General features: G+C 35.3%; 1 protein-coding gene across 1 annotated transcript in view; it reads left to right on the top strand.

Annotated features, from left to right (window-relative positions):
* The first annotated feature begins 9397 nt into the window (after positions 1-9397).
* The window catches only part of LOC141439740 (alpha-tocopherol transfer protein-like), a 28472-nt gene continuing 12695 nt past the window's right edge, over positions 9398-25174 (top strand). Inside the window, exons 1-2 of the mRNA XM_074104108.1 lie at positions 9398-9507; positions 21284-21372. Of these exons, the coding sequence (XP_073960209.1) occupies positions 21285-21372 (88 nt within the window). The 5' untranslated portion in view covers positions 9398-9507; position 21284. The remainder of the gene's footprint in view (positions 9508-21283; positions 21373-25174) is intronic.

Here is a 25174-nt window from a genome sequence, read left to right as displayed (position 1 = left end):
CTTCAATGTCGCATATCGAATACGTTCACGCAACTCTGGCCTCTACAATTTTGCACAAGTCGTGGTATATCAGTATAAATCAAAAAACGCCAAACACGTTAGTTGTATGGGAGGGAGCCCCCCTTTAATATATCTCATTTAGTTCATTTTTTAGTCTTTGTTTTATAGCGGCCACAAGTAAATACATAATCTGTGAAATGTTAAGTAGGCCTAAGCTATACGGCTCAAGAGATAGAGCCCTGTGCAGACGGACAGACGAAGATAAACAGGCCCTTTGGGTACGGAACCTAAAAATAAGTACGAGAGTACGCGACGAACGTAAAAGAGTGAGCATCTCGCGAAGCGCACACATTTTAAGCGCGCGCGATGTAAGTACTTTTGTTCGTAGTGAACCCTACTTGGTCTCTTTTACTATCGTGCAGAGCGGGCGGGGTAGGGTGGGAAGTGGGGAACTAGCGCACTTAGACCGCGCGCGCGGCAACCACCGCCCGGCTCTTTCAAAGTTCAAAATTAATCGAAACGAAAGTAGCTGATGATGGCGAATTATCAAAAATAACATAGCAGCATCAAATGAATAGTGTAGAAATGAATGATATACCTTTTTATAGCGAAAATATTCTATTCTTTACTTTATCATAAGTACATATACTTGGCGGTAAAGTGTGAAATAATGGAAAAAACTAAACGATTCAAAAAAAAAAGCTGGATAAATCATTAAAAATGTTCGTATTTGGTGCCAGATTGCGCTGAGACTGTTAGGGGTACGCTTTTGTATGTATGAAAGGTTATAGTAATTTATCTAGAATTATTTCGTTCCATACACACTTTTTATGTATCGTGTACGGTTTCTTTAAAATGGGAAATTACTGCGGTCCGGGACATATTTTAGGGGGTGGGGGGTGAAGCTCGCCCGGAGAGGGGGGAGGAGGGTGGATAAAATTTAACTTTGCTCAAACCTACATAAATAATAAAATTTATTAAATAAATATCACAGACATTTTCACACCAATTGACTTAGTCCCAAAGTAAGCTTAGCAAAAGCTGTGTTATGGGTACTAAGCAACGGATAAATATATTATATAGATAGATACAACTTAAATACATAGTAAAACCAAGACCCGAGAACAAACAATTCGTATTTTTCATAACAAATATCTTGCCCCGACACGGGAATCGAACCCGGGACCTCAAGCTTCGTAGTCAGGTTCTCTAACCACTAGGCCATCTGGTCGTCTAAAACCTGGTACCTACATCTCCTGATAGATAAAAGTCTTGCATTAATTTTGCCAAATTATCCATACATTTGAATTTAGTTTTCTTAACCTAATTAGTCAAAAACTATATCCAAATTTTGCGAGGACCTATTTGATGGCACACCACACATTAAAATTATTAGATAAGGTTTTTTTTTAATAACCAATAAAACGAGAGACTCGAGGCGCGAGGCCCCTCAGACTGCGAGGCCGTGGGTGGTGGCCCACGTTGCCTACGCCTAGCTCCGCCTCTGCTTTATGCCTTTTGAGATCTCTACCGTTAACCTTTTTAGGGTTCCGGAGCCAAAATGGCAAAAACGGAACCCTTATGGTTTCGCCATGTCTGTCTGTCCGTCCGTCCGTCCGCGGCATTGCTCAGGGACTCAATGCTAGAAAGCTGTAATTTTGCACGAATATGTATGTAAACCATGCCGACAAAATGGTACAATAAAAATTAAAAAAAAATATATTAGTGTAGGTATCTCCCATAGACGTAAAGTGGGGGTGATTTTTTTTTCTCATCCAACCTTATAGTGTGGGGTATCGTTGGATAGGTCTTTTAAAATCATTAGGGGGTTGCAAAAACAATTTTTCGATTGAGTGATTTTTTTGCAAAATATTCAACTTTAAAGTTCAAATTTTCATTAAAATCGAGCGTCCCCCCTCTAAAATCTAAACCGGTGGGTGGAAAAATTTGAAAAAATTCAGAATGGTAGTAAGTATATCAAACTTTCAAGGAAAACTATAATGGCTATGTTTGCTTGAGAATTATTAGTAGTTTAAGAGTAAATAGCAGCCTAAGGTATAAAATATACTTGAACTTGGAAGATTCCGTATAAAATACGAAATCCTTAGAAAAATATTAGTTATTTTTTTCGTAATAGCTACGGAACACTATTTTGGGCGTGTCCACATGCTCTTGGTCGGTTTTTTTAAAATTCATAAAATGCCCGCTATCCCTGTTCTTCTTCACCCAACTGCGGCTTTGCATTACAGGTATAGGGGTTTTTTTTTATTATGTGAGCTTTACCAAACTACTTAGTTTAGTTGTATTTTAATATGAGTTATGTTAAGTGTAAGAAAAAACTCCAAGGTGCCCTACTAAACATGTCGTACGATGACACAGAGAAGTTACTATGTATAGTGAAATAATTTCTGTTTTACTTTATATCACTAAATTGTCGCATTATTATAGGTAATTTTAATATATTTATGCATAAGGAATAAGAATTTAATTATAATGTCGCTTCTACTTTTAAATTAGGTTAGTATTAAGAAAACTGTCAATATTATCATTGTTTAATTTGGAATAACCTTTTGAAGTTGATTAAATTATATCTACATACTTATATTAGAATTATTTTGCCTAAAACACAGGGAATCCTAGTTCAGGCATTTCTTGTAAACATTTCTTTTACAGTATGTTTTAGTTCTTAAGTTAAATATGATGTAAAATGAGTTTTTTGAATAAATTATTATTATTATTATTATATTAAGCATCTTTTAGTACGGTTTTATTTTATGGAGATCAGCATGCCCATATGCCTATATATATGGAGTCAATTTTTACTTTGCAAAAGAGGGCAATCTGAGCGATTTAACTACCTACAACATACAACAGGAACACGTGAATCTCTAAGATCTTTTTTAAAGAAATGTCTAAATACCTACTATTATCTTGCCGTCATTTTGCGACATAAAAAGTTAAGAATGTTTTTTGAAACCTTTGGCCGATTAGGAATCCCAAAAAAAAACGTGACGAGGAAAACGTCGATTAGGTACTTAATTAATAAATTTGAAAGATATCGTCGACGCACAACCTGTTTTTGGATTCTGAGAATATCCCATAAAAACACGAATTGGTAGGTAACATAATTTTGTTTTTTGCAACTTTTGTGACAGTAACATATAGGTACCTATGGTTTGACGTCAAATCATAAAATTGCAGCGAGGATACGTATATATATTGTGACGTACTTTGCTAATACGTTGCCTTAGTTACAAATCAATTCTGAATGTCACTAAAAAAACATTGGTTGTGTGAATAAGTAATTCTTTTCCTAAAATATATATAATGTGTTATAATTACATTAGGTACTCAATTAATGCAGAAACGACGAAACAGAAACAAAATTGTGTTGCTCTGAAAGGAGAACATTTTTATTAACCACAATGTTACAAACATATTATGTCATGTAAAAAATCAACTAAACACTTTACCTGAAAGGAGAATTTAATGCTAATTATTAATTATTCAATATCTTAATTGTATGTCATTACGTTTTACATATCTTTTCCATTCAAATCCAACTGACAACTTTCAAAAGCAAGGCCAAAGACAAGTTTAATGAGGAGCTATGAACCTCATTTACATCTCCCCCCCCCCCACATTAAGAACATTTATTCTATTTATTTCTATATTTTTATGAAACTATTGAAACTGGTACTAATTTTGTAACATGAAAAAGATTTGATTCAGGTTTCTTATGCCCTGTGTTTATTCTGTAAATCGAGTTTGACAATTTTTCCACAATCTCATAAGGACCAATTTTTAATTCATCAAGTTTTTTCCTATTTAACCGATTTCCATTTTCAACGTAAACCAAATCTCCTACTTTCAATACACATTTTTTTCTATTTTTGTCAAATTGGTTTTTATTATAATTGTATGTTCTTTTTTCAATTCATCCGGTAAAATATCAACGTTTTTTCCTTCTAGTAAATACCTAGGTGAAAAACCTGTCACTGTATGTTTCGTTTCATTATATTTTTGGACGCATTCGTGTGCAATAGTCGTCCAAGCCAATTTATTCTCTTTTTCGTTTATTTTGCACCGTATTTTATTAACTAACGTCTGGTTCAACCTCTCATTTAAACCATTCGAAAATGGAGCATTTACTGCCGTGAAGATAATTGGAATATTTTCTGTATCTAAATAGGTTTTGAACTCACGTGAATTAACCGGGTACTGATCGGATAGAATCATTCCAACCTTATTTCCCTGTATTACTTTTTGAACAAGCTTTATAAAATCATTTGAACTTTGGGTTTTAGAAGTCAGAATAGTGGCATATCTCGAGAAATGATCTACTAGTAGATGTAAATATGTCTTTGTAGAACGAGATCCGCCAAATCCACCAATAGTGTCTATGGATATTATGCCTGGAATCGAAGACGCGTCCTTGACCATACATACCTATGTGAACTCTTTATTGTGCAAAAACAAAGAAACAAATACAATTGACGAACGTCTTGGGTTCGAACCCCGGCTCGCACCTCTGAGTTTTTCGAAATTCATGTGCGGAATTACATTTGAAATTTACCACGAGCTTTGCGGTGAAGGAAAACAGCGTGAGGAAACCTGCACAAACCTGGGAAGCGATTCAATGGTGCGTGCGAAGTTCCCAATCCGCACTGGGCCCGCGTGGGATCTATGGCCCAAGCCCTCTTGTTCTGAGAGGAGGCCTGTGCCCAGCAGTGGGACGTATATAGGCTGGGATGATGATGATAACTTTAGATAAAAATAAACTTAATCTTAAATTTTATTTTCGAAAGCTATGTTACTTAAAGAATGGAATCGATGAGAGAAAAACTACTCAACGACCCCAAACCTTTCTGTCTACTTCTTACGCATAGATGTTGGTTTGTCTATCTAGTAGTGGCGTGACGTAACAACTTGTCTCCCATCGGGTGACATCAGTGGTGACAAGAATAGTTAAGGCGGCGTGTAACTGTAACGTGTTGCATCCGAAGACCACGACCACGATCACGGCTCTCTCAATTATCGGTTTCATCAGCATCATCATCACATTAGCCGTAGGACGTCCACTGTTGGGCACAGACCTTCAAAGTCAAAGTCAAAAATATCTTTATTCAATTTAGGCTATAACAAGCACTTATGAATGTCAAAAAAATCTACCACCGGTTCGGAAAAACCTCTGCTGAGAAGAATCCGGCAAGAAACTCAACGAGGTATATATTTTTTTTAAAACAGATTTACAATATTATTAAATGATATGTATACATCACAAGTATTTAACACAACTTTATTTTTAACACAGTAGGTTCGCTATTTGAAGGGATCGCTAATGCGGATCGGAATTATTTCCAAATATCCCTGTCCATATAATCATTAACTTTATAATACGCCTTTGATATTAATGTCTTCTTGACAATAGATCTGAATTTTGTATCCGTTTAATTTATAATATTTTTTGGAATTTTATTATAAAAACGTATGCAATTTCCCAGAAAAGACTTTTTGGTTTTAGCCAGTCTGTAAGATGGAACTTTAAGCTTCCCTGTGTTTCTGCCTTTGGCTTATCGACGTTAGTGGGAAAATCACATATATTCTTCCTAACATACATGACATAGAACTCCAGTAGCTTCGGTTACAAGTCACCTGCATCCACCGTAAACCTGTGGCTCACCAGATCTTCCGTCTATCACGTTGGTGGACGTCCTACGCTGCGCTTGCCGAACACGGTCTTCATTCGAGAACTTTCGGCCTCTACGGCCATCTGTTCTTCATGCTATGGCCTGCCCATTACCACATTAACGAGTTTATTCACTTAGCTAGGCCAGTGACCCTCGTTCTTCTACGTACCTCCTGATACGAGTATCTGATTCGATAGCATACTCGTAGCTCGATAATCTTCGGTCACTCCCTGCTACTGCTACCCAGGAACCTTTTCAACCAATGTTCTATTGAAAATTTATCCTTCAAAATTCAAAATGTTGTAAAACCCGATAATTTGAATTGTAGATAAATTCGTGAAGATATATTATAAATGCCTACAAATGGCCTAATTTCAAACCGGTATTTCCACAATGAGTTGTATTGCACGTATTATATATTTTTTTTATCAGTGGCCACCACGGAAAGTAGCGGAGAGTCCTTTAGTTACCCGACTGCCAGAAGGAGGATTATGTCATTCATTCGGGTGTGTGTGCTATTGTTTGGTGTCTACATTAGGTATGCTTAAGTTGAGAATGTATTTTATTGTATACCTTTTATGATCAACCAGCCCCGTTTAAAACTAGTGGCTCTCTGACATGTCTAGACCTCGCGAGTTTTGCAAATGGTTGAAATATGATATTTTTACAATACAATAACTATTTTATTGCACACCAACACATAGTTAGCAGTACAGAAAACAGGTATATACATAGACGTTTACAATTAGTTACGTTTTACGTTTTCATTTTGTTTTTTAGGGTTCCGTAGCCAAAATGGCAAAAACGGAACCCTTATAGTTTCGCCATGTCTGTCTGTCTGTCCGTCCGCGGCTTTTCTCAGGGATTATCAGTGCTAGAAAGCTGTAGTTTTGCACGAATATATTTGTAAACTATGCTGATAAAATGATACTATAAAAAAATCAAAAATATTTTTTTTTGGGGTACCTCCCCTAGACGTAAAGTGGGGATGATTTTTTTTCGTATCCAACCTTGTAGTGTGGGGTATCGTTGGATAGATCTTTTAAAACCATTACGGGGTTGCTAAAACGATTTTTCGATTTAGTGATCTGTTTGCAAAATATTCAAGTTTAAAGTGCACATTTTTTTTTTATACGACTTGATGGAAAACGAGCAAGTGGGTCTCCTGATGGTTAGAGATCCTCACCGCCCATAAACATCCGCAACACCACGGGTATTGCAGACGCGTTGCCAACCTAGAGGCCTAAGATGGGATACCTCACGTGCCAGTAATTTCACCGGCCGTCTCACTCTCCACGCCGAAACACAACAGTGCAAGCACTGCTGCTTCACGGCAGGATTAGCGAGCAAGATGGTGGTAGCAATCCGGGCGGACCTTGCACAAGGTCCTACCACCTAGTTGTGAGCATGCTTGTGACTTCGACTGTACAAGCTATTAAATACCTCAAAGAAATGGCCAAAACCCTAAATCACAGGTTTTACCAATTTAGGAAGTAGTATCTTAGTTAAGTGGACAATGTAAAAAGATGTTTTTGGAAATAAATTATTATGATTATTAAGTTTAGGTAACAAATGAACTAAGTAGGTAAGTGAATCCCTCCGTTTGTCTCTCACTTTAAATACGCTATGCATGTAGCAGGACGTGAACACAGAACTATCGCCACAATTCTCTTGTGCCGATCCCTGCACCTACAGATTAAAATTTATTTAACTTCAAAATATCCATCTAACTAACTTACTGTGCGTGCAGTCATTGGAAACCTAATAATAAACTGGTGTAAGTTAGAATTTTTCTGTGTGAACTTCCCTTTACCACATTTTTTCGTTACGTTATGTACAAAATACGTAGCATTTTGTAAAAATGTAACGTAATCGTAACGAAAGTGTAACGTATTTTATACAAAAAATCGTTTATCATGGTGAATAACGACATTTTGAACATAATAACACATGCCACTTACATGGAAAAGATTACCCTATCGTATGAAAAAACAACCAGTTAAAAATAATCACTACTTACCCTTAAAATCGAACAAGCACTTTCGACGTTTTTTCGAAAAAAAACCTCCGCGTCACTTTTGATGGCTGTTTGTCAACAAACTGATGAGATTTTTTTATCTCATCGATGTTGCCCTATTAGAGTATTAGTTGCCAGTGTACAAAAACAAATTTCTACCGAAATTGGCGTTAAAGGTAGCTTAATTAAGCGTCACCTAAGTATTCGTAACGAAAACGTGGTTTTTTGGCACGTGAAAAGAAATAAATATAAAACATGAAAATTATTTGATTATCATGATTCCGCAATCGGTAGGACTATCGTTATATCATAAAATTTTGTTTAAACAAAATCATGATCATGAGAAGTTAAATAGCATGAAAATAATAAGGTATTAAGTACTCGTGGTCAAAAAAAATAGTCAATTTTCGTTACGTTTTGGACGGTAATATATTTTTATTATTTTTTTAAAAGGGTTTAAATCAATTATCTCATTTGCGACCTTGAGAGTTTATATCGTGTCATATAATAAAAATAAAATTAAACCTCTAGGTGTTATCAGTTTTTTTTATCAGCGTTCCAAATTTGAAACGTCCAAATTGGTCAAAATTCGCGGCCTTACCCATATACAGCGCTCAACGTATATGTGAATAGATTAAATAGTATATTAGATTACATTAAGTTAAATTTTACATTGAATCAAAGAAAAAAAATGTAAGTACCCATTTATAACAAGTGCTAGTTATTGTCGTCTTTAAAATGATTAACCAGTTTTTGTTTAAATGACGTGAATCCTTGAAAATATCAATGTCATGTGTTTTGATTTCATTATATGTTCTCATTATACGATTCTGGGGACAGAATTTACAGACAGGTAGTAAATATATCAAATTTACAAGGAAAATTATAGCAGCTAAGATTGCTTGAGAATTATTAGTAGTTTAAGAGTAAATAGCAGCCTAAGGTATAAAACATCCCTAAACTTGGAAGATTCCGTACACAATACGAAATCCTTAGAAAAATATTACTTGACTTTTTCGTAATGGCTACGGAACCCTATCCTGGGCGTGCCCGACACGCTCTTGGCCGATTTTTTAAAATATTTTTAAAACATAAAAGCAGTAGGTATTTTATCTACTCAATGCGTATAAAACAACGATATCCCACTCGATGGAATGGACTACAATATGTAGGTCATATTTTTTTGGAATAGGTAACTTTTAAGCACTTAATAATTCAAAATCTGCATGCATAGCAAAAACTTAGTATTAATTAGTAAGTCCAAGATTTAACGAAACTAGTTTGTTTTCACATACAAATTGGCTTACATTCTGTTTAATAAGTAAATATTTTTATATATCATTATAATTACTTACCTAATATGTAATTACATGTTGATTAATTCCTACTCTTCTAAAAAAAGGGTTAACTAAAACCTTGAGCTTAAATTTACCGACTCTAAGAACATTTGTGCAAATAATTCGACTGTCAAAACTTTAAAAGTAATTCTTACTTTTAAATAAATTTTAGGTACCAATATCTCCGGAACTATTGTCACCGATTTAGACTCAATTGTTTTGTCGGCGAATTTGAATGCCACGCATATCCTATTACAAATTCTTAAATCGAACTTGGCGTGTATTTTCACTCTTATATTTTTGATGGGATTTAACTGATACTGTGTCGAACTCGAACTCCCTCCACCCACTGTTTGCGCTAATAACCGTCACTCGTCAGTTTGAACGCAACAGCCGTCAATGCGCACGCGTATTTCACGATACTTTAACGACATCAAGTGCGTGTGTTACAGTAAACAATAACGTAAGTATTTTCTTGAAATATTTTGTTGTAAATTTACCATAGAATTTTATTTTAATAATCGTAAGTAAAGAAAGAAAGTTAATTACGGGAGTAAAGAGAAACTCAGTAGATAGGCACTTACTTACGAGTACATCGCCTTTAAGAAAGTTTATCGAACAGTTACTTTTTAAAATTCGAGTTTTATTTTAATTTGCCATTATGAATGATATCTTTATCCGTATTTGACAAAAATATTTTCTACTTTCATTACTACTCCACGTTACGTATAATAAGTATAGGATGATCAACAACCCTGGCGTTAATCATAATAATAGACAGCACAGAATAATCAAAGAAGTTAAAGAGTTTCCTCTTGCGAAGACGATCCTGGCCGAGCCACCGGAATTGGACTTACACAAAAATTTACGTCAATTTAACCATTGCACTGGGAGTGGATCAAATTTTACTTCTGAGATTTAATTACTTATACAGACAACAGGTGAAACTGAATTGAAGCTTGTAAAATATTATAAAATTGAGTGTGTGCTTTGAAATTAAAACAATAATGTAAATTTTAAATTTACAAATATTACGATAAAGAAAGTACTTATACATGTTGCCTTTCTAAAGGTCATATGCGTTTCTTAATCGGGTTGTGTATAATCAGTATAATTTATTGATTGATGTAGGTGATGTAAATATACGAATTTCGATTTACTCGTCAATAATAATCATGAAAATACATTGTTTTTATTACTGTTATGTATCATTATTAATATTTAAAGTCGCTCTTGGGAAATACCTTTAGCAAATAAGGTCACGGGCGAGTTTTAATAAGACGCACAACAGACTGTCACAAGTTACGAGTTTTCGTTTCGAAACTTTTGAAGTTTTTGGTAGGTACTTAATCGTATTCGTAAAGCCGGTAGGTACTTTACCTAATTTTGAAGTTGACATGGCTTCAAAAACTAGGTAAGCTAACGTTTTGATAAAGGTAGACGTCCTGGTTGACGATGTACCTTCAGCCAAATATGTGGTCTACCACCCTAAAGTTGATAATCGTCTGCATGTCATAAAACAATAAGGCCGCTTCTAGACGTCTGTTGTGTTCACCTGCGGTGTTATATGGCTTATCTTATCTTATCTTATCGTTAGGGGTCCTTGCGGATACACTTCGACCCGTAGGGATCTTTTGTGTAATTACCCCTCCTTCGCACTTACTCTATTGCCTTTATCACCTCGTCCATAAATTGGATGATTTGACGTAGCGGTAGTGCCTTAAAGTCTCCTGGTGCGGGGTAACCGTCGCCAAAGAGTCTCATTCTTAATCTGGCGCGGGCGTCACATTCACACATAATGTGTTCCATTGTTTCGTCTTCCTCGCCACATATTCTACTAACTTCATTGTCCTGTAGTCCCATCTTTACTAGTATGTGTTTAGTATCGAAATGACCTGTAAATGTCCCGACGATATGTCGGAGTTGTTTCCTACTGAGTGTCCAGAGTTTTTTAGTCCAGCTTGTGCTGACATTTTCGATTAATCGTTTTTTTTTTTTGACCGGACACGGACACTTGACCGGCGACGAAGCCATAAAACACCGCAAAAAAAGGTCCGGTGTCCAGTGAAAACAACGGACGTCTACAAGCGGCCTAATGCCAATAGACGTGTCTGTCAACTTGAAAGTTCGACTTCAGCGACATATTCATTTGATTGGAACTTGTTTAAAAATTTATACACCCTTATTTGGCTGATGGTACAGTCACCAGCATTAATATCTGCCACAGCGGAGCGTGCAAAAATATCTGACACGTCCTTCCGGCCCTAGAAATAGAGTCGTATCAGATATTTATGCACGCTTGTTGTGTCAGATATTGATGCTGGTGACTGTACATACTGGTCACTGTCTCATTTGTCTTTTATAATTTTATCATTAGCAATAAAGATGACAGTAGAGTGTCATCAATGTAGGCATCATTATCATATTAAACACTAGGTCATTTACCGTATCAAATATATAGTAACTTTCTTGAGAGCACATTGAGAAATTTCGCCGTGAAATGAAAGGTGGAGGTGATGTAGAGGTACAGAACCGGCTCCGGACTGGCGAAGACATGGGTTTAATACCGGCTCCAGTATTTATTTTCTGTTTTTGTTTCTGTTTCAATATTTTAGTTACAGTATCTTTAAACAAAAAAATACCCTATAATAAAGTTGCAAAGTAATCTTAGCAACGACTTATGGGAGTAAACTGGAATACCATCTGACTGTTTTGTCGATTGTCAGTAATGTTTACCTTTAATCGAACCCGTCTGCATATGCATCTATCTACGTATACAAGCACTTATATATATAATACAGAGGTTAATTTTTCTTATTTGTTTGTGTGTATATATGTAGGGGTTAATCTCTGGACCTATAGGACCGATTTAAACAATCTTTCACAAAAAAAGTTCAGTAGGTATTGAAAGTTCAGTGCGTATTTAAAATAAGCCGCTACCTACAAACTTCCCGCGGGACGCAGACAAAGCTGCGTGAAACTGCTAGTAAACTATAATTATAGATAATTATTTCTAGTTATACATTTATAATAATACTATAGATAAGAGAGGCTTGTGTTGATCACAAATTAATAAGCGGTGCGAAACTCAAAGTAATTGAGAAATGTGGAAGTATGTATATTACTTCACTGGTCTGCCTCGACACACAAAATGACCTGTTATAGTGCTCGAAGCCTTAGAAGCAAGGTATGGTTAAGTGTTCCATTTATGTTTTTATGTAGCGCACAATGCCACATAGCAGTTAATAGAATAATTGCCACAATAATCAATCTATAATTCCAAGTGCAACTCTAATAAGGACACCTTATTCCCCTGACAAATAGATTGATTTTAATAGACTTAAGGGCTGTTCCACTACCCATTGATTAATTTTATTTGACTGATAAATGATATGCCGTCTCTGTCTATTCGAACAAAACAAACTGAGACGGCATCATATTTATCCGTCAAATAGAATTAATCGTGGATGGTGAAACAGGGGGTTGTGTCCTAAAATTTCTTATCAGAAAAATATTGGACAACTATTTCTTTTGACAATTAAAAAAACCAGGCAAGTGCGAGTCGGACTCGCGCACCGAGAGTTCCGTACACACAGCTCCAAGAGACAGTAGACCTCAGTATTTGATATAAATTTCAGCTTGATACCTTCACGCGTTCCCGAGAAAAAGGGTCTTGACAGACAGACAGACAGACGGACAAAAAGTGATCGTATAGGGGTTCCTTATAAAAAAACGTGATATTACTTTGTTTTTTTTTCTTTAATGGATTTCACTCTTGCCGTGACAGCAAGACGTATTTTGCCAATGTCGGCGTATGTAGAGACATTACACACGTGAGGAGAATGTTCGGTTTATGAAATTTTGATCTTGGGGAAGGAACAGACAGGAGCCCTAAAACAAATAACATATGTTATGGACGGCGCAAAGACCAATTACATTTTTTTTAAATCTTAGGGTAATGGAAGAGTGTTAAGCATGCTAGCATAAAAGGAAGAATTGAAAAGGAAACAAAAAATAATATAATAATAAGCATGTCGCAGATACTACAACTTAATGTTGTGGCACTGAATAAATTTGATTAAGATTTTTATCAAGGAAGAATCAAGTAGAGCAAGAGTCAGAAAGTTAATAGGACATTACTTTACTTTAATTCAAAACGTCGCACTTGTTGAAGTGACAGCTGTCACAGAACGCTTCTCTCTCGTATCAAATTATTGTACGCATTACACTGCATTAAAAAATAACACAAATTAATTACACTGTGTTGTTTAATTCTAAATTAACATTTTTTTAATATTGGCTCACAGCACTTCAATCTACGTCTGGTTACAGTTTGAGGCTATATCGCCAATATACGCTGTATTAGTCTGCATTAGACAAACATAAATATTTTAGAATACGCCATAGTTCTTTGGACATAGTGAAAACATAGTTTTTGAACTTCTTAATTAGTTATAATTGTTAACACCCACACTCACACTAAAGCATCAAGCATGATTTCAGGGACCCCTTTTATAAAAAAACAGGAATAAGTTTAGGTCAATTTTTATTAATTCAAATGTCTATAGATAAGACGGCGGTCCTCCATACACATACTCGTGGACCCCCCAGGGGTCCGCGGCCCACAGGTTAAGAAACGCTGCACTAAAGGATTACGGAGATCAGACAAAGTCGTGGCAAAAGCTTAGGAATTATATCATAATGACACAACACGCGATCAATTTTCAAGTAGATAATGAAATGCATGAGCACGGAAATGTCGTTACTGTGTATGTGAGCTGAGTCTCAAACGTCTCATTTATCTCGGAAAATAACAGAGTACAAAACAATAATGATAAAATACATTACATAAGCACTTAAGAAGGTTCGAATGTACATAGAAACTGCGGATTTACGAACGTGTGTCGTAACAATTATACTAGGCATATTTTTAACAAAACAACAGGAGACGCCAAAATATTTTTATAGCTCGAAAAATTAACAACTGACAATTGGATTCCAAAGTTTCATCCACAAAATTTAAAAAGAACTAAATAAATGATACTTAAGTGTCTTTTTCGGATTTTAATTGCTATTAAATGTTCATCGCCGTCCAAGGACAGCCGAAACTTGTTAATATATACCGAAAAAAGGGTTTGTGTGTTCGTACGGTGTTCTGGAGTAATCGACGTCGTGAAGTGGCATCTACATTTTTTTACAGTACATTGTTATTAGACATCAAAAAGAATACATAAATACCTGCGTAAATAACTGACACGACTCTATTTCTAGAGCCAGGATGTGTCAGATATTTTTGCACGCACTGCAGTGACAAATAATAATTCAGCAACTGTGCAAAACCTGTAAAATAGATTTCTAGTAAGTTCCTAGCATGTACCTAGTCATTTTACATACAATAATTTTGCTGTTACTAGAGGCAGTGATGCGTGTCATTGCGTATTGGCATTTTGTACAAAATTATACCCTATCGTATTTGATAGCATTTATATTATGTACCTACTTATAGCAAACGTGAAATCATTCGAATGACCTATTAACCTGTCCTCTCCCAGAGGCACAAATTTGTGCCCAAATTCCTTTGATCCTGTTATCCTGGGAGATGACAGATTAATTTTGTTTCGCTTTATGAAAGTCGCAACTGAGATTTACTTATCAATATCACAAAAACAAACTTGAATATCCCACTAATATTATAAATGCGAAAGTTTTTAAGTCTGCTTGTTTATTACCTCATCACGTCTAAACCTGCCTAATGTCACTTCTAATCCGGTCTAAACCGGACGGAGTCGCGGGTAACAGGCTAGTTATACTATACTAGCGTTTACCTGCGGCTTCGCACGCGTAAATCATTAGATACCAGGAGTTGAATTGAAACCCCAGGATTTTATTAAATTCTCGTGGGAATTCTCTAAAATTACAAAGTGGTTTTCATTGACGTTCAATTAAAACAACCGTACCAAATTTCATGACTCTAAACCCACCGGTGGTTATTTCGAGATTTTATCCCTATCCCGTGGGAAAATCGGGATAAAAATAGCCCATGTGTTATTCCAGATGTCCAGCTATTTACATACCAAATTTCATAACTCTAAGCCCAGTGGTCATTAGTTCGAGATTTTATCCCTATCCCGTGGGAATATCGAGATAAAAAGTAGCCTATGTCTTATTCCAAACGTCCAGCCAAACCAAATACCAAATTTCATAACTCTAAGCCCAGCAGTTGTTATTTAGAGATTTTATTCCTATCCCGTAGGAAAATCGGGATTAAAAGTATCCTATGTTTTAATCCAGGTTATAAACTAACTTTTTGCCAAATTTCATCCAAATCCATCCAGCCGTTTCAGCGTGAAGAAGTAACAAACACTAGGGCGTAGCTAGGATTTTGTTTTGTTAAGGGGGGGGGGGCAGGCGTAGACAAACCAAGAATATATCTAAGGTAAATGCTGCATGAGCAACGGGGCAGGTTACGTTAAAAATGTACAATTGTATTTAGTGTTAACTAACATTTGCATTAAATACATGAAACACGAAAAATAAGCAGTTAGAACCTATTAGAAACAAGTAGGCATTTTACATAATGTACAGTAAAGGAAACTGAATTGTAGGTACCAGGGTGGAACCTTTGTGCATACATCTGCCAAAGAAATGACAGCGAAATTGGTTATGAAAAGGTTCCACCCTTGTACGTGATTCAGTTTCCTTGACTGTACTTACATACCTACCTAGATCAAATTGTTTAATTAAAAAAAAACTGACAACAAAAAACCATCACAAGCGAGTAGTTTTTGCCGAAAGCCTGTCAAGACTTTTAAATAATCAGTTGTAGGTGTGTGCGTGTGTCATTAACGTCAATGACTACGAAAACAAGTAAGTTTTTGCTCATTGAAATCAAGTGCAATCACGTTTGTTAGCAACACTTACTCATGACATGAAAAAAAGTGTATTTTTTCGAAGGATTTTAAACATACTTTGTTCGTTTATTTAAAGCTTGTCCCTACTAATAACAGTCTAACTTGGTATGTTTTCCTCCCTTGTCGAATAATATACTATTAAATATAGTTTTAGTAAGCGTGTTGCACACGAAAATTAATTCTACTTTTCTATGGAAAAAAAATACTGTTTTGTTGTGTAAACATATGAAATTTGTAAACACTTAAGATCTGTGCATAAGACATAAACAAATACAGTACTTAGTAAGATTGACGAATGAGTGTTGGCAACTATAGCAACTACCTACAAGATAGAAAATCTTAATTTTTTAGGGTTCCGGACCTAAAAGGTTATAAGTAAAGGTTCTTGCTCTATACATAAATTTTTTTTATGTTTTGTTGTTATTGCTAAAACATACAAACATCAAACTCAGAACGATATATAGATAGGTAATTAAACATATTTGCATTTCAATAAACCATACAAACTGTCAAACGTGAGTCAGTTTTAGGGATTTTTTGTTTGTAAACGACAAAACGACCAAAATTATGAGACTTTATGCAATTGTCGTGTATACAATATTTTTGGACCTTTGGCCGTGTCGATGTCTTTGCACTTGTCTGTAGGTACTTTATGAACTTAAATAAGGTAGAGTACCTATATTATATCTAGTCCTTTTGATGTTAAGATTTACGGAACCTTCGGTGTGCGAGTTCTAGCACTAGGCTATTTTAATGTTAAACCTAATGATTAATTTAAACGTTATAACGTCCAGTTTGTTGATAAAATTCCTGAGTGGCTCAGGACATAAAAGTGCAGTACAATGATGCGTGGCGAGTCATGTTCCGTCTGCCACGCTGGTGCAGCGCGAGCGCCATGTTCGCAGCGGGGCGCGCGCCGGGCTGGCCCGCGCTGCTGCGCGCGCGCAGCGCTGCCGCCAGAAGGGCCATTTATGCTTCCTCTAACACACTGCTTGCAGCTGTGAGGGAGTGGGACGCCAGCCCGCTTCATGAGCGCTGGAGGAGATACCACAGACCGGTCATCGCGGGATCGGGGTAACCCGCGATGTTCTTCTCACCCGGGCTTAGTCATAATTTAATTTAATTTTAATTTTATTTATTTGACTTCTAATTAATTGTTTTTATGGACTAACGTCTGGAATAAATATATCATTTCATTTCATTAAAACTTGACAAACCAGTCAAACCTGACCTATAACATTTTACTGACCGGTAAAGGTCAAGCATTGCATTGAATACCACGGAATTTGAATTACAATTAAGTTTAATGGAATTTTAAGTTTTTGATACGAAATTATATATTCCAACAACCTTGAGAAGGGCGTTTGCTTACCATGAATTAATGATGATACAAAATTAATATAAAACAAGCACCAACCCAAGCTTTTCTAGCACTTTCGTAGCATTAATAAGTTAGTGAGGCACGGTGGACGGATGACCTTAAGAGGATCGCTGGCGGCGGATGGATGCGAGGGGCTGAAGACAGTGTTGTGGCGCCATGGAAGAGGCCTATGTCCAGCAGTGGACTGCTGTAGGCTGATGATGATGATGATGATGAATAAGTTACCATTTAATTGACACAAAAATACGAGTCCAATAATTAATTATTTTTCTAAAATTTTAACTGACGGTCTAATTGAAATCTTATGGGACGATAGTTTTAATTCAAAAGTCTTGTGTTACTTTTTCAAATGTAATAGCGTGTACCTATCGTGCGGTTTCTGGTTTGGTGTTAAATATGTAAGTAAACAAGAACGCACGATCGGGTGAGTTGCAATCATCGGTCACTTATGCTATTCGTGCTGGTATGATCACAGTTTTACTGACATAGATGCAGTGAAATAAGTATGAATGTGTAATCAATAGAAAAATGCAGCAACCGTGCCCATATAACTTTAGTGCTAGCGGTAAGTACACCCCGAAATTCAGTAAAAAGCTGCAAATGGTGTGAAAAGCATGAAAATCGGAACGATTGATCTTTAGGCCATACGAATCAATTTGACTCGTAGCACGAAAAATAAATATACTGGACCCGCATTGAAACTGCAGCCCAAGTTTTCTATTTGAAAGGATAAAATGGGTAACTTAGAAGCTAATAATATAATTCACGTCTCTTAATACTGTTAGTACCTTATCATGAGATTAAATAAATAAAGATAAGATAATTATTAGCAGGGCATAATAAATCTTCTTATTATGCCCTGCTAACACAAAATAGGGTGTATTCATAGAAAACTCACGGTAGTTTGTTAATTTGTTTGTAGGTGGACAATTATGTGTTCACCATAACATGCGAACATTCATCAATGACATGGTCAAAGACGCAGTCAAGCATGCTAAAAACAAACAAAATGAAGCTTTGTACGGAAAAAACTAACTAACCAAACACCGGCTTGATAAGGAAGTGTACTTTAGAATCTAAATATTTATTTACTTATAGTGATTCTCCATTTCAACATTGTTTTCCGCATGAAATCAACTCGCACATGACTTGAAATGAACATGCTTTAGTCCTTCAACTTCACAGATCTTCCTTCAGAAAGACATATAGATAAATTTATTTTTTAATTAAAATCACACGTTACATTTCAGACACGAATATACGAGATCCACAAATAGATCGTCATGAAAATTAAAATTACAAAACACCAACAAATATATCAATGGGTAAAATCAATTAAATAATGTCATGTCAATGAAACACATCTATTTATTTACATCATTAAATCAAATACCATTTGACGAAATTATGTTTTTTAGTTGTTTTTTGTTTGTCATAGTGATTTTGTGTGTTATTTATAAATACAAACTAATTTAGGTCTCACTGAAAAAGAAAGTTAAATCAAATAAATGCAAAAAAGTAATAAAGGAAAATATATAGTCACACAATGTAAAAGGTCAAACACTTACAAATCAAACATAAATAAGTATAAAATATAAACATTATAAGTAGCACTTTGGTATAGTATTGATAGTTCAAAGAAATACTTACGTATTTACGATTTCTTCTTATCAGTAGACCTCTCATTCTTCTCTACCTAGGTAGGACTATGCGTGTAGAAACTACGTTTACGATATAATGTAGTTCATCAATAGTCGACAGCTAACCAAGGGTTCAAATTTAAGTTCAAACGTCGTACTTTCGAGATACATGTCGAATTTTAATAACTCTGTCCGATTAGTCATATTTCAATCAATTCAGTTTGGTAGTGCCTTGACGTGCTTCGATTGTTGTTCCGTTTGTGACTTTATGAATGCTAATCATCGGACTCGTGATATCACTACTAATTTAACATTTATTACAATTTTTTATTTAACCTGCAGATTAATTTTACCGACTATCAAAGGTTAGATAGATTTGGAATTCTGTATACGTATATGTAGAGCCATGTCATAACAATAGAAAGTGCCATCTCCAAAAAAGGTAGTTAAAAATAGATTTTTGTATTGAATTTTTGACCGTATTTACCCGACCTATTAGTATGTATTTTCCTGCAGGCCTGCTATAGCTAGTATTTTAAAAGGTTTTTGTTCACTTGCAATGTATGTTAGTCATGCATTTTTACAAATAAGTATGTGTTTTTTTGACGTTTGTGTGTGAATGTGCGGGTCAAATCTTGCAACTGAATTTTGACCCACTTTCAGTAGTCTGATTTACTTAATTTGGCATAATTACTTGTGTATCTGATGACAATATAAGTACAATAATAGACATCTTGTAGTAGCTAGTCCGGCCAGGATCGTGACATAAAATAAAAATGTGTTTATTTAAAAATACACAGTGGTTGACAAGAATTACCAGGATTCCCCGCACTAGGCTTCACCTGTAACGCGGGGAACCAGTTACAATTATATTAAATAATTAATTCTGGTTATAACTGGCTTAACTAGGATACAAAACCATAGTTTAGCTATAAAACTTACTTAAAACAAAGGAATCACAATATGGTAGTCAGATCACATAAAGCAGGTAGCATGCAGGACGAAACTCGTCAACATTTAATGGATTCGACTTAATATTTGGTACGGAAATATAGTTTAGATGACAATGCAAGTACGGTCAACATAAAGGAGAGTCAACAAAAAAACTTGTATTTAAAAATCATGTTTTATAAAAACTTATTTTTTATTAGAGTTGTATGTAACAACTTCAAGGTGCATGACACAAATTGTCTGGTGTCAGCAAGGCTACTACGAAACTCGAAGTTCGTGTCGTGCGGTCCCTCTGACACTTATACTATTTAATACGAGAGCGAGAGGGACCGCACGACACGAACTTCGAGTTTCGAGTTTCGTAGTAGCCCTGCAGACGCGCCGTGCGTTATCGAGTGCACGAAGCCTTGTACCTGACCAGAATCCGAAGAATATGAATAGAAAGAAGATCAGTTTCAAACACAGGTCTCAAAAATACAGATAATAAAATAAATGTGGAATATTCGAGCCCGGAAAGCTCATGGTAATTTGCGAAGCGAGCCTGGGTGTGAACCCACGATACTCTGCTTGAGAGGCCAAGCAACGTCAAACTACTTACTAGGATACTTTTTGACTCTTGACTAATTCTCAATAGTAACTTTTGCCAATCGGCAATTGCCATCCTACTTACTCCAATGTAATAGCTATTAAAATAAATAATAATAATAATTTAATATCACAAAAAATAAACATTCAAATTCAAATGATTATTTACCAAAAAAAATTGTCCCCTTCGTTATATGATGACCTCCCTCGTAGTATTAATCTAACTGAGGGATGAGTTATATAGTTTTTTTTTTAATTTGGAATCTACCCAATATATGTAATCACAGAAGTCACCAGTTATTAACTCATAGAGATATGCCCGAAATGTTTTAAATTAATCCAAATATAGCCGGCCTCAATCATATTTTAAACAAATTAAAGTAGTCACTCAAACTATGGAACTACTTTGACTTTGATAGAATTCACGTTTCAGCGATTATTAGTTATCAGGGGTAATCTTGCACAAAAGATGATTGTTTTTATTTAAACTTCCGTGTGACACGTAGTAACAAAGTAGCATTAATGAAGTAACAAAATAATCGTAAAGAAATCAATGGAATTCAGTGAATAAAATAAATTTCATATCGTTTAATAAAGAGTTTGATAAATGATAAGTGATAATTGTTTATGAAAATCAAAAATACTATTTGAAATCATCCTATAAGTTGTTTGACGTCATCGGCACTTTTTGTCCGACCCCTGGTAGTCATACTCTTGCAGAGTAATCCTATTTTTTGTGTTGGAAAATAAAAACTAAAATTATTATTTCAGAATGCCAGACCAAGAATACGACCACAACAGGGACCTGGAGACATTTAAGGATTGGCTTCAGAAACAGCCGCATTTACCTCACGATGTTGGTAAGTTTACAAGCAAGTTACAATAAAATACAATTATTAGGTATTACAAATATTACAATGGCTCTTTATTGCTCTCGACAACATCGCATAGGCAAATTATTCGTTAGGTACTGATTTAACACTTATTTTTGCATTTGTTAACTCAGACCTCCGTCATTTGATTCTTCCGTGATCATTTATGGACCGATTTGTTTTCTGTTTGGAAGGAATACTCCCGCTTGGGCTCATGAAATATATAAAATGTATATAATATATATTGCGCTTAAAAAAAAACAAAAAATATTTAATTCGGAATATTGTACGTTTGGCACACATCATTCATAGGTGTTAGTATATTAACTATACTTTTTTTGTTTGCATTAGGAAGTAGGTAAGCGACCTTGAGGTGTATTTTTATTGAAAACACTTGTCTTATGAAAAATAAGTCACATCAAATATTTACAATTAGCAAAGATATATTATGATAATTTAGGTACGTTCTTTTGGTAGCATAATTATTTTTTTTGAAAAACGAAGTATAGTTAAGGAGGAGGATTGAATATATACTGCTTTAAATCAACAACTATGCATTAATATAAAAATGTTTTCATAATAATAATGCTCTTTAGCTTCAACTTTAATTTCGTATATTTGATTGACCCCTGTTATTTCAAGTCAATCTTACCACAGCCAGTAAAATTCACTCTGTATTTAAGGTAAAAAAAAAGCGGCCAAGAGCGTGTCGGACACGCCCGAAATAGCCATTACGAACAAAATAAGTAATATTTTTCTAAGGATTTCGTATTTTGTACGGAATATTCTAAGTTTAGGTATATTTTATACCTTAGGCTGCATTTACTCATAAACTACTAATAATTCTCAAGAAAACTTAACCGTTATATTTTTCTTGAAAGTTTGATATAAGTACTTACTACCATTCTGATTTTTTTTAATTTTTCTATCCAACGGTTTAGATTTTTGTGCGGGGGGGGGGGACGCTCGATTTCGCTAAAAAGGAACAAAAGAAACTTGATTTACGAAGTGAAATAAACACAGTTTGTTAACATGATTTGAACGAAATAAGAACTGTAAGTATGTTATCCTCATTGGCCAATTATTAGAGGACATTACACTACGCTATACGTTTGTATAACGGTTCCAACCATTACCGTGATAGTGTTGTAAATATTATAGTTATCGCTTTCCATAAAGGTTCATTTACACTGTAATATATACTTAGCAGTTATAACGTAGAAGCGCTCAGAATTTTTTAAATACGTTTAACGTTTTATACGTATATTTGCCTCCGTGACCTAGAATTGATCCCGGGGTGACTCTAGTGACGGAACCTCTTTTGCTGTAAAGTTTTGACTTCGCAAGTGACACCATAGTCCAAGAATAAATCGATCTTTATGTTTGTATGTCAAAACAACTGTTAAGTGTAAGAAATGTTTGGAATAACCAACAGCCGAACGCATAAGACTTTGTTAGTTAACATCCTGTGTATATATAGCCTCAAAAAGTGATAAACATATACAAATAGTAAATAAAGATAATCCTTGTATGGTACTCAACGCTTCTTAATCCGATGAAAGAATCCATGAGCTTGAATTGTAATGAAAAGGGCTGTGGTCGGTCAAGGGAGAAACCAATGGGGATCAACAAAAATGACTGACCCAAGATTTTCGCAGAGCGTAACGGAAGAATGCATGCTCCTCTACCGGCTTTCCAGCAAATGGCTGAAGCAGGAATCTGTGGGTAGATAAGGAACCCCTCCAACTCTAAACTCCAAGTATTTGGCTTTAGGGAGTTAAGGACGTGCAGTCAATTTTCTTAGCCGGTGATAGTCGGGCACTGTCTGGGCTTTCCCTTCCCAGTAGCCCTTAATGGATTTTTCACGACTGCACGTCTCTTCTATTTATAGCACCTCATATTTAATTTAAAAAACTAAACAAAAAACAAGTTAAGTAGCAAAAGCAAGGCCATAGTGTCTTTGGTTCTTATGGTGACTCAACTCTAAAACAAAAATCCGATGAAAAGATTAATAATTGTTTTCAGTTTTTTTTATTAATAAGTACCGGGTAAGGTATTTTTACAAACATATTTCGGTATTAAACGTTAATATTTCCAAAGTGCCAACGCAATATAATTATAACACAATAGCTAAAGTCGTTGACCTGACTTAAGAAGTGACAAAACATAATATCTTCATGAGTTACGTATTAGTGACGAACTCTTGCGCAGCCACGGGTATAAAAGATGCGTTGGTAATGCACTACGCAATCGTTACTTCTGACAATCGAAGGCAATTATAGAGTTATCGGAGGTCCATCTTCAAGTAGGAATCAAGACTTAGTAATAACGAGCCAACTAAACTTCTGCGGTTTGCGTTTTTCTTCAACGTCATACCTATCAATATATACAGACTTTGCTGGGATTTTACTGAATATTAATGACTATGGTTTCAACTCCGTGGTTTCAACGGAAAACCAGAGCGTTAAGCTGAGTTTAGATACATTTCGCGATAGTTTGTTTTCAAAACATCTGGTTTTTTATGTTATGTCACGACACGAATAATTAATTTTTAATCCCGCAAAAAGGGGGTGTTATAAGGTTGACGTGTCTGTGTCTGTGGCATCATAGCTCCCAAACAGATGGATCGATTTTAATGCAGGGTTTTTAATCGAAAGCTAGTTTAATTTAACTGGTTATTATCGATTTAGCCATATGAGATATTTAACTTTAAAATTACAGTGGCGGGGTTTTTTCAAGTTTTCTTAGTAGTATTACTGGGAAAACAGGCAGGTAATTAAAAAAAAAGCATTTTGCAACAGCCGTTTTACATAAAATTAATTATGATCAACCTAATACATGGAAGTGTGGTTAAACGATTACTAACCTGCTTTGTTATTGGAGTTTATGGACCATAACATTGGCAAATAAATACGATACTGTAACAAGTTTTTAATGATGCTTACTAACAAATTCCAGTTATTAGTCTAGTCGCAAAGGTAATTTCAAGAAAATGCGGATTAAAATATTTTTCCTTACTTATGTGTTTTCTTGCGTACCTACATTTTCTAGTTTGACGTTGTCGTATGCTCACGTGATTGAGCATTTTTGTGCAGGCCAACAATGTGATCTCTGAGCTCTATACTTGGTTTGGGTAGGTATTTAACTAAATGTAAACAAATTTCAGCTGCCAGGTTTGGTATGTACCAAGGATTTTAAACATTTTACTTAACTACCATTGTAATACAAACTAGACTAGTGTAGTTCAGTACAGAAATGCAAATGTTTAGATAGTTTAATGGGGGAATTCCAATATTTAAGACCCCAATTGACGTTGTTTTGTTTAAATTTAGTTAAAATACTTATCGAAACCAAGTATAAATGCGAATAAAATAGGAACAGCTACCAGCACCAATATGTGACACAACAAGCGTGCATAAATATACTGAGCGGCAAAACATCTGGCCCTCAAATGTATGCAGAATCGGTAATTTTGTATGAAGGGTGGGCCAAATTTTGTGCCGCTAAGTATATCTGATACGACTCTAAGGCCCGTTGGACGTGTCAGATATTTTTCCACGCTCCGCTGTAGCAGATAAATGCAGGTGACCTCTTCATGGTCTCGGTAGTAAGATAACCTCAACACCATGTAGGGACCCTTGTCTCCTACCTTTTCCTACATATTGGAATGTGGAAGTTAGCTACTTAGAGCTACCCACATAAATTATAATGTGATGATGTCGTCTTTGATTTATTTAATCAGGAATTTTGGACAAGAAAATCAACTTTATGGTAAATTGTTTTTTTTTTT

This window comes from Choristoneura fumiferana, chromosome 21 (assembly GCF_025370935.1).
Source record: "Choristoneura fumiferana chromosome 21, NRCan_CFum_1, whole genome shotgun sequence".
NCBI lineage: Eukaryota > Metazoa > Arthropoda > Insecta > Lepidoptera > Tortricidae > Choristoneura > Choristoneura fumiferana.
The sequence above is the reverse complement of the archived record's forward strand: the minus strand, read 5'-3'. Positions and strand labels throughout refer to the sequence as shown.